The sequence below is a fragment of the Delphinapterus leucas genome, chromosome 20, assembly GCF_059928025.1.
Source record: "Delphinapterus leucas isolate spDelLeu-1000000601 "Yukka" chromosome 20, BTC_Dleu_Yukka2, whole genome shotgun sequence".
Classification (NCBI taxonomy): domain Eukaryota; kingdom Metazoa; phylum Chordata; class Mammalia; order Artiodactyla; family Monodontidae; genus Delphinapterus; species Delphinapterus leucas.
This window is the reverse complement of record NC_143148.1, coordinates 33,422,048-33,431,929: the sequence shown is the minus strand read 5'-3', so window position 1 is coordinate 33,431,929 and position 9,882 is coordinate 33,422,048. Positions and strand designations below refer to the sequence as shown.

The window sequence follows — 9,882 nt, the reverse complement described above, 5'->3', positions numbered from 1 at the left end:
AAAGCCTGTTTTCTAATGTGAAGCTACAACAGATGTGCCTGCTTTTTTTCTGAGTGGAAAAGGATGAAAAAGAACCATTTGCCTTTTTTGTTCACTTTTCATAATTTCATCTTTGGATTTGTCCACCTACCTTTTCTCAGCCAGACTGAATAGAGGGATTCTTCATCAAGTGCTTCCAACATGCCTGGCCTGCGATGGGCAGTCCCGTTTATAAAAAGAGCAAGAAGGGTAGCCAAGGCCAGGAGAGGAAGTGTTTTAAAAAGCCTTCGTCTTGAAAGACCAAAGTACTGATAACCTGATGGCAGCATCAAAAGTAAATAAGGGATGACTCATTTAGAATGATGGTTTTTGTTTTTTTCAAAACACCTGAAATTTTACTCATGGTACAAAAGTATTTAATAAGCGCCACGTTGGTACACAAAAACGCACAGCCTACAGCTAGCTCATCCTTTAAAACCAGAACAGCCAAGTGAAAAGTCAGTAGAGAGTCTTATTTTTACTTTAAAAATAAAAAAAGCAACAAAAAAACAACTAAGGTATACACTGGGAATTGAACTACTGTAGTTTTTCTTTCTAGAGAGGTGACACCCATGTTTTCTGGTCAGTCATGTTCTATCAAACACTGTACTAAACCCGTGTACTAAACCCAAGCAGACAGATGGCCAGTAAAGCTGTTTGCTACCTCCTACTGAGCTAGACCAGTGGAACACTATCTTGGTAGGATTATTTTGACAGCAAGAAGGAAGTGCAGAGCCCCTACCCCAACAGAAAACCTAAGGAGCTGTTCTACATAGAAAGGGTTTTAAGCAAACCTGCACAAACACTAACATGCTCTAAGAAAAGGAAACCTTTTAGACTACTTCCAGCATACATTCATTGGTGCCCAGTAAAATAGGAACACCAACACAGAAAGCATTTTGCTTTCATAGCACTAACAGCTAAAAAGCACACAGCAATATAATACTTTGATCTTGAAGTGGGTAATCATGGAAGTTCCAAGATTATATCCACTAGGTTAGCCTGAGTATTCATCTATAAAAATGTTTTCAAAAACACATAAATGAGAGTTATAGAAACAATGGGACTACATCAGGACCAGTAGAAGACAGTAAAGTGATACAAGGACTGTACATGTAAGACTAGGAACTGATTTTCACAAGTAACTTTTTAGGTACAGGACAACTCTCTAAGTCGACTCCTACAGCCAAGACTAGCTGTGATAGTAGGAGTTTCAGAAATCTTGAGATGGGTACCTAGCTTGAGGTAAACCCTAGATAAATATTCCCAGTCAAAAAGCCCACTACGGCTGCAGGACTGAAACTCTGACCCATATAAAAAGCTGTGAGTGCACAAAAACCCTGGTTGGGAGGGCTTCCCTGGTGGCGCAGTGGTTGAGAGTCCGCCTGCTAATGCAGGGGACACGGGTTCGTGCCCTGGTCTGGGAAGATCCCACATGCTGCGGAGCGGCTGGGCCCGTGAGCCATGGCCGCTGAGCCTGTGCGTCCGGAGCCTGGGCTCCGCAACGGGAGAGGCCACAGCAGTGAGAGGCCCGCGTACCGCAAAAAAAAAAAAAGAAAAAAAGCCTGGTGGGACATGCAAGGCCTGCTGGGCCAAGAGAGTTGGTGATGGTGGGTTCTTCCAACAAGGACACACCAACACATATGCTAGGGAAGTGCCCCCCAGGTGGAATGCTGGACTTGGGCTTGGTGCAGGAGCCAGACTCAGAAGCTCCTGTAAGAGGTGTCTACTCAGGGAGGAGTACTAGGGTTACTGAAGACAAGCACGTGTCCCAGGAAGGTCAGGTCATTTTCTTCTGACCCATCAATACTTAACATTAACAAAGAGTTGCAGAACAGAGTCAGTCATTCCAAGATGTATTCTTCTGACATCATCAGCCAAAGCCTCTCCCAGTCTATTGGGCTGGTGATGTCTAGAAAGATCCCATTACCTGGAGGTGGGACCTAGGGCCGCAGATTGTTCTGGGAAGCTGTCATAGAAGATGATTTGCACAATGAAGTCACCACTAAACCGCTGCTTAAGTCCAGTCCCCGGCCTTCTTTTTCCTACATGAGAAGAGAGCAACTTTAAGAGGCAAGAGACAAAAAAAAGTCCTTTCTAGCTCGTAACAGGGAAGGAAGTGTTCAGGGTGGGCCACCAGGGAGCACACAGGAAGAGGGAGTATGTGATTTTGCATTTTTATTCAGAGCTGGTCACTCTTTAAAAATGCACCTCTTGGGGACTTCTCTGGCAGTCCAGTGGTTAAGACTCCACGCTTTCACTGCAGGGGGCACGGGTTCGATCCCTGGTCCCTTGGTTGGGGAACTAAGATCCCACATGCCACGAGGCGCAGCCAAAAAAACAAAAAAATGACCTCTCTTCACTGAAAAACATTTCTTTTTCCTATTAAGAACCTGTACTCCAAGAAAAGCAAGGCAATTAGACCTCTTTTTTGGCTTTGTCCTTTTGATCATTTAGGAACCCTATAAGGTGCCTGGGACCTGTTTCACCAAAACCATGAGAATGTAATTCCTTGTTAAGGGTCCCAGGCCCCGGCCAGCAGAGGACAGCAGCTCGCTCTGCTGACACGTCACTGCTGGGCTGATACTGGCCAGTCTTACAGAGAGGAGCACAGGGAGTGGTTTGTGCTCGACAGGTCTACTTGGAACTTTCTAAGCAGTTCACTGTGACTAAACAGACAGAGGAACTTACTGCTCTATAGTCCAGAAACATTTCTTTAAAAGCCAAAAAATCCGTAAACGTGAGCAGCATGTCGAAAATGTCACCGGCCACTTCATCTTTATGGTGCCTGCAAAAGAAAAGGGTGGCTGCTTCATGAATGAATGATGATACAGACTGTCTCTTCGAGATTTCCCTCAAAGGTCTGGAGGGCCTCCCACCCAGGACCCAACCAAGTGCTCTAAAGCTTGATATTCAAGCACTGAGGAAAACAAGGGGGAGGGTCTTCTTTCAGAGTTGAGGAGGGTAAAAAGACGTAAAAAAGCAGAGTCAAGCTCAACTCACTGTAAAGTTGTAGTGAAAGCCGCCATGTTAAATCCAGGAATCCGCTCCAACAGCTGTTCTTCTATATACTTTTCTACCAAAGAAATCTAACAGTGGAAAGGATCTTGGTCAGACTGTGCTTTAAGAAAACAAAGTTTCTCTTCAGAAAGCCTGTCCTCCAGCCCTTTGAAAACATTTCCTAAGAGCCTATTCTGTGTGCCTGGCTCCCCGCCGAGTGCTGGGAGAACCCAGAGAACCCAAACCCAAACCCAGCTCCTGTCCTCAGTGAGCACACCCCCTGTGCCCTGGCCCACCCTTGGGAGAGGCATTTGCAGGTAATTACGATGTAACAAGAGGAATGCTCCAAGGTGGGTAGGGATAGGGAGCAGAAGGGCTCCCACTCCCCACGGCGGGAAGTGAGGAGTGAGGTAAGTGGGGGCTTTTCTGCCTGGGTAGACAGAATCTGTGCGGAAAGAACATATAAAAAAGCACACAGTTGAAGGTAATCGCAGGTTCCTTAAAAGCTGAGGTTTGGCTTAAGAAACCTTCTTCGACTCTGCCACACTTCTATGTTAAGGGAAGAAAGTCCTGGGGGCTCAAACCTCTTCTCGGACCGATGAGATCACAACAGGAGGCTGCACGAGGCCTTGGCATAGGGCAAAGACCCAAGGGGTCAAGAGTCGAGGTTCCTGGGTTCTAGTCTTGGTTTTGCCACCAACTACTTAATGATCTTGGTCTTAGTTTTCACTTTTATCAAACAGTCGTGCATACCTGACTGGATTATGCAGTAGGAAAAAATAGTGTGTGAAAGCCCAAAAGGTCAAAAGTATGTAAGTGCAAGGTATGGTGAATCCACATACTGTAACTGAAAGCAGGATTATGATAAAGCCAAACATGTTTTAAAACAGAAGACGAAGTCATTAAATATTTGGAAAACAGCCCCAAGAACTGTGCAGAGGAAAACAACAGGAGATGAAGACTAAATCAGATTCTAATTAGGCTTCCCAGCAGGGTGCTGATGGCAGATTTTAAAAGTTGAGCAGATTTCAACATCATTTGTTTCTAAATTCATAATTTAAAGAAATCCTAATCTCCAGTAAGAGAAACAGGAATCCACTTACATATTCATTAAAAATAGGTGTGTAGGTGAGCTTATTCTCTTCTGTGTCTTCAAACTCCTGGTAGTACTTGTCCATGAAATTCCTCTGTAATAACTGGAACTCATCATCTGAACCGCAAAAGGAAAAATGTACTCTTTTTAGTGGAGACTAAAAACCATTCTGATTTCTAAACAGGCAGGAAGAAATGTCAGCAGAACTGCTTTATGGATGGATGGCCAGTCTCTAGGAGGGGAAAGCTGAAGGTGTTAACCGTACAGTTTCGTGGCATGAAGAGCAACCACCACTATCCTCTAGTCCACTTTAACCAGGGTGGCTTGGGAACTCCACAAAGGGTTCTCTTAATATAATTTCAGCAGCAGTGGTGTAAACAGTGTAGTGATTAAATGCACGGGCTCTGACAGAGGCTAGACTACCTGCGTTCAAATCCCACCTCGGCCACTTACAACTGTGTGACCTTTGGCCTGTTACTTAATTTCTCTAAGCCCCAGTTTCTTCATCGGAAAAATGAGGATGATCAGAGTACCTATCCTATAAGACTTGCTATGTGGAATTTAGACGAGAATGTATAGAGATTGGTTCATAGCAAACATTAAGGTTTATGGTACTTAGGGTATTTTAACAACCAAATAGAATATAACTTCTAAAAATAAAAGGAAAGGTTCATAAATGACCTAGACTTTGGAATAAATACCCTGGGCTTTCCCACAGCACACAGGTTACTCATAGAGATCAAAAGAAAGTATTCCTCAGCATTCCCCAGAAATCCTCAGATCCACATGGGATCTTAACAGTGAAACATTTGCATTTAGGAGTTAAGGGTATAACCTTTACAGGACCCGAAGGTATAAAAACTTGGTCAATGATTTTTCACTAAACAAGGCTAAGAAATACAGCTAGTAACACCGAACAACAGTGTTCTTTTCCTAATTCTCAGAAAACTTAAAGTCAACAGACAAGATTTTCTCAAATTTTTCTCTCCCACATATTTGTCTTAAATGGTTGGTGCCTATTACTGCTTATTACTTAGCAGGACTTATGGATGCCAAAATGAATCCACAAATTCGAACTCAGAACCCAGCTGAAGTATGACATCTTGTTCCTCATGAACATGTGTGCTATGGCTATGGTATTTTTAAATTAATTAATTTTTGGCTGCGTTGGGTCTTCGCTGCTGTGTGCAGGCTTTCTCTGGTTGTGGCGAGCTGGGGGCTACTCTTCCTTGAGGTGCGCAGGCTTCTCATCGCGGTGGCTTCTCTTGTTGCAGAGCACAGGCTCTAGGGCGCAGGCTTCAGTAGTTGTGGCTCGCGGGCTCAGCAGTTGTGACACACGGGCTTAGTTGCTCTGCGGCATGTGGGATCTTCCTGGCCCAGGGCTCGAACCCGTGTTCCATGCACTGGTAGACAAACTCTTAACCACTGCGCCACCAGTGAAGTCCCAATGGCTATGGTATTACACTGTGATTTATGTCACGAAATATTAAAACACAAGACTAAAAATTGATTTTACTCTCTGAAATAAACTAGGTTAATATTTTCTGAAGTTTTGCCAAGAGCCCCATAACTTCAAGGTGCCCCATTACCTGAATAAGTCCCTTCAGGGGACTGAATCTATGGTTACTAGTTACTTAAAGGAGTAGGGGCTGTAGCCTGTAAAGCAAAGCACAGTAAGGCTTACTTTGTATTACAGTACGTTACATTAAACATTACATGCAGCTTCATGTTTTCTCTCTTTTTGAAAATTAACTCTCCAAATGGATTTCAACGTCCTTAAAAGCAAGGGCCTAAAACCTAAAAAGCACAGGCAAGGAAGCTTACCCATGATAATGTCTTCTAAATATCCAACCACAGCATCAAATTCTGCATCAGAGGCGGAAGAGCTGAAAAATACGCCTGGATTAGGAGCTGTTTCAGATAATTCCTCTTTTGTTCAAAATGTATTATGGACATTTTCAAATGAACTTCCCATCAACTAGCTTCAAAAATTAATAATAATTACTGTCTAATTCAGCAATGCCACACAGAAGAAAACACATTTGACACATCTGTGACATCAAAGTTGAATGCAACGGCTCCACTTTCATAAAACATGATATGACCCAAGGACTTACAACAGGGACAAAAAAAGGGGCAAAGGCTCACAGCGGACATCTTAAGGCTCCTCGCATTTATTTCGTTGGGGTCCTACTCACCGCATTTTCGCTATCACCCCACACCAATCTGCTTGTGGGCGGGCGTAAACTTGGTGCGGTTAAGACACTGGCCGGGAAGGGGGGCAATTAGAGCCCCTGGGGGTAGTGGTGGTGGTCTTCTGACCCGTGGTCAGGCCTCTGCAGCTCAAACTCGCCAGGTTTTGCTGACGACCAAGGATTGGAGGCGGGGGGCATTGTGACAGAGGCGTGTATCATCGCATGACACCGCACTGCACTCCTGTCCTCCAGGGCTGAACCCCGCGGTCGCCGCGGCGGCAGAATCGACCGCGGGAACTGGGGCGGAGTCTTGTTGGTCTCCCACCCACACCGGGGATACTGGTTTCGCAGGGCGGAGGCAGAGGCCGAGGCCAAGCGCCGGCAGCCCCGACCTTCAGCCTCCCGGGCTCGTGCGGCGTCACTCACAAGGACAGCGCGAAGCTCTCTTCCTCTAGGGCGTCCATCGCCGCCGCCGCATCCACCGCGCGCGGGGCAGCGGGCCCGCCGGGCTTCTACCCCGCCCGAGGCCCGGGAGCAGTCTCCGCTCTGCTCCGCAGAGCCCCAACCGACATCGGGAAGGCCTCGCAGCCGAGGCCTCGGCCGGTTCACGGCCCAACCGAGTAGCGCCTGCGCACGACACCCCGGCCTCAGGCTCCCTGGCTGCTGCCACGCGCCAGCCGGGCCGCACTAAACTCGCCGCTGCCGCCTCGGGGGTCCCGGCGTCCGTTACCGCGCCCACCCCGCCGTCACCAAGGCCTCCGCGACCCTTCCGCCGCCTCGCGGCTCTCAGCAGCCAATCACAGGCGTGCGTTGCCAAACGCCAGGGGCGGGGCAAAGATAGGGAGAGGAAGTGAGGGAAAGGGATGGAGGGTCGCGAACGGAAGTCGGACTTCTTTGAGCAGGTCAGGGGCTCTCTCAGGTATACTCACTCTGTGGGATGATTAAATCTGACGTCGTCCCCATTTTGAAGGGGAAGGAATCCAAGCCCAGAGAGAGCCTTGATTTCCTCACTTGCAACTTGGAATGAATGACAAGATTTAAGATGAAGCTTCAGGTCGTTTAAAGCGGGTTTTAAGAGCACTGTAAATCGAAAATCTCTTGAGAGCCAATCCCTTAGCTTTTGAGCCAGATAATGAAGACCTCTGATTTGCGAGACAGTTACTCCCTCTCGTGGAAGGATCGCCCCACCGCAAGAAGTGGCGGTCTTGTAATTTACATCATAAATATAATATTCACATCAAAAAGATTATTCGGCACTAACTGGTTTCTTGGGTAATTAGGCAAGATGAAAGTTGACAGAACCACTTTGAGCAACTACATCAGGTGACTTTGCTCCAGGAAAAGTACCCCTCCAAAACTGACGAATTTTGCAGAAGGATACCCTAGATCTGTTTTCTCCTGATTGGATCATTAGACATTGTGTCTCTTCGGTTGCATTTTATTTTTTGGCCAAATGTCTGGTACATGTCTAGAGGAATTTTAGGTATGGCTTAAGTTTGATCTGTGGGTCAGATGGACAGTCTGAATAAATTGACATTTTTGAATGGACATAAAATAGATATCAGTGGGATGTGGAACTAAAAATGGTTACCATGACACAGTTGTATCCAGGGTGAGATCAATTCTCAGAGGTACTACCTCTGCTTACCACCAAGTAGAAGGCAGGCATCCAGAAAGATTTGCTGAATAACTGGACGGAGTTCTGTAAGTCAAACACTGGTCACACAGCTCAAGGCAAACTCAGCAATTTCCTCATGACCTACTTTCTCTATAAACCACACTTACTTCTGCTGGACTAAATGAACTTGCCCACATGTTCTACTGCTAATACATATATGGGATCAGAGCAGAGGAGGAAACTTGATTTCATCTGTTCTGGTTATCTAATGCTGTTACAAGCCACCAGAAAACTTATTGGCTAAAAAAACTCAATTATTTTGCTCTCTAGTCTGCAATTTGGACAGGACTTGGTAGGGACAGCTAGTCTCTGTTCCACTTGGCATCAGTTAGGGTAGCTGGAATGGGGCTAGAGAAGCCTCTTCCAAGAAGCTTACTCATGTGGCTGGCAAAATCAGTACTGGCTGGGGTAGCTCAGTTGTGGATGTTGAACAGAGGACCTGGGAGGTGGGAGGTGGTCACCGTTCCTCTCCACATAGGTCTTCCCATGGATGCTTGGGTTTTCTCACACCATGGCAGCTAGGTCCAAGAGCAAATATTTCAAGAGACGGGACGTGGAAGCTGCCAGTCACTCAATGGCCTGGGACCAGAAACTGGCTCAGTATCCCTTCCACTGCATTCAGTTGTTCAAGCAAACATAGAGCCCACCCAGATTTAAGGGGAGGGGGCAGAAATTTCATTTATAGATGGGAGGAATGTCAAAGAATTTGTGGCCCTCTTTAGTCCACTTCACCATCTCTGGCTCTAAGAACAAGTGGGAATAAAGAATAATAGGTATCCACCTATTCAGGCATGTGCCAGATACTGTGATACACATTTAAAAACACATTGTTTCCTTTTAAAATACTTGAAACCCTATGAGAAAATCCCCCAAAACTCTAAAAAGTATTATCACCATTTTACATATTAGGAAACTAAGGCCTAGAAGTTAAGTACTTGCATACAGGTAATAGGCGGCATAGGGGGGATGGAACCTGGGTCCGCCCCACTCCTAAGAGCCTAACCATCAAGTTATGTATGGTCCCAATCCCCGAGTTGTCAAATAATATTCCTGGAAATCAGAACATGATGTTTTTCTGCTGAAAACAGAATGGCGGACTTTTTGTAGAAAAATAGAAAATTCACTTGTATATATGAAATATTTTCCATCAATAATACTTTCTTCATTCGTTTTGGATTGGCATTAAGAATTGTTTTATGTGACTAAATAGCAAGAAAATGGACAATCTTGGAAACTGCTGATCTTAGTTTTCTTGGTTACATAATCAAGATGGTTGAAATTCATGCAAAAGGCATTTTCTGCTAATGAAATTGTTTTGGTTTCTGTGATTGAATCATCATTCCCTGGCATTCTGCAAATGGCACCATGACTTTATCCTGCCCTATCAATATCATTCAAAAAACACAGCAATTATTAAAATCTTTTTGGCTGGAAACCCGGGGTCATTTCCCCAATGACTCATTGCAGAAATTACTACAAATTACCTATTTTTCCATCTACTTTTTTCTCTCTCCACTGAATTTACAGACCACTTTTACCTCTCTGCTGGACTAATTAAAAGTCTCCCTACTGGTCATATTATTTCCATTTTTTGCTTGTTCTCTATACTGCCCCCCTTCCAACCCCACTCCAATTCCATTCTCCAAATAGAAGCCAGAGCCATCTTTTAAACTTATTTATCAAAGCATACTTACATGCTTAAACTACTTTGTTTTCTATTGCACTTAGGATAAAATACAAAATCCTGAACATGGCCTTCACGAGCAGTTCCCTGACCTCTCCAACCTTGGAGCATGCTTTTCTACCCACTCAGTTCCTACCTTACTAGTTCAAGGGACTTCCATCTGATCCTGGGGCCTACTGAGCTCCTTTCCTCCTTAGTTAAGGCCTTTGCCTAT

General features: G+C 45.2%; 1 protein-coding gene across 2 annotated transcripts; it reads right to left on the bottom strand.

Annotated features, from left to right (window-relative positions):
• Positions 1-342: 342 nt before the first annotated feature.
• Positions 343-7,050, bottom strand: ARL2BP (ARF like GTPase 2 binding protein). Of its 2 annotated transcripts, none has more exons than XM_022555873.3 (6): positions 6,733-7,050; positions 5,936-5,997; positions 4,122-4,228; positions 3,022-3,107; positions 2,710-2,806; positions 343-2,063 (listed from the first exon to the last, which is right to left on the bottom strand). In XM_022555873.3, the coding sequence occupies exons 1-6, from the start codon at positions 6,768-6,770 to the stop codon at positions 1,962-1,964; spliced, it is 492 nt and encodes a 163-aa protein (XP_022411581.1). In that variant the 5' UTR covers positions 6,771-7,050; the 3' UTR covers positions 343-1,961. The 2 variants fall into 2 exon arrangements, with proteins under 2 accessions (XP_022411581.1, XP_022411582.1); XM_022555874.3 differs by lacking the exon at positions 6,733-7,050 and adding an exon at positions 6,310-6,664.
• Positions 7,051-9,882: the final 2,832 nt, after the last annotated feature.

Excerpts from the sequence above, each read along its gene's own strand:
- ARL2BP (XM_022555873.3), bottom strand. The coding sequence starts at position 6,770 with ATGGACGCCCTAGAGGAAGAGAGCTTCGCGCTGTCCTT. Across the intron at positions 5,998-6,732 it reads GAGAGCTTCGCGCTGTCCTT|CTCTTCCGCCTCTGATGCAG; the intron begins GTGAGTGACGCC and ends CGTATTTTTCAG. Across the intron at positions 2,807-3,021 it reads GCTTTCACTACAACTTTACA|GCACCATAAAGATGAAGTGG; the intron begins GTGAGTTGAGCT and ends TTTCTTTTGCAG.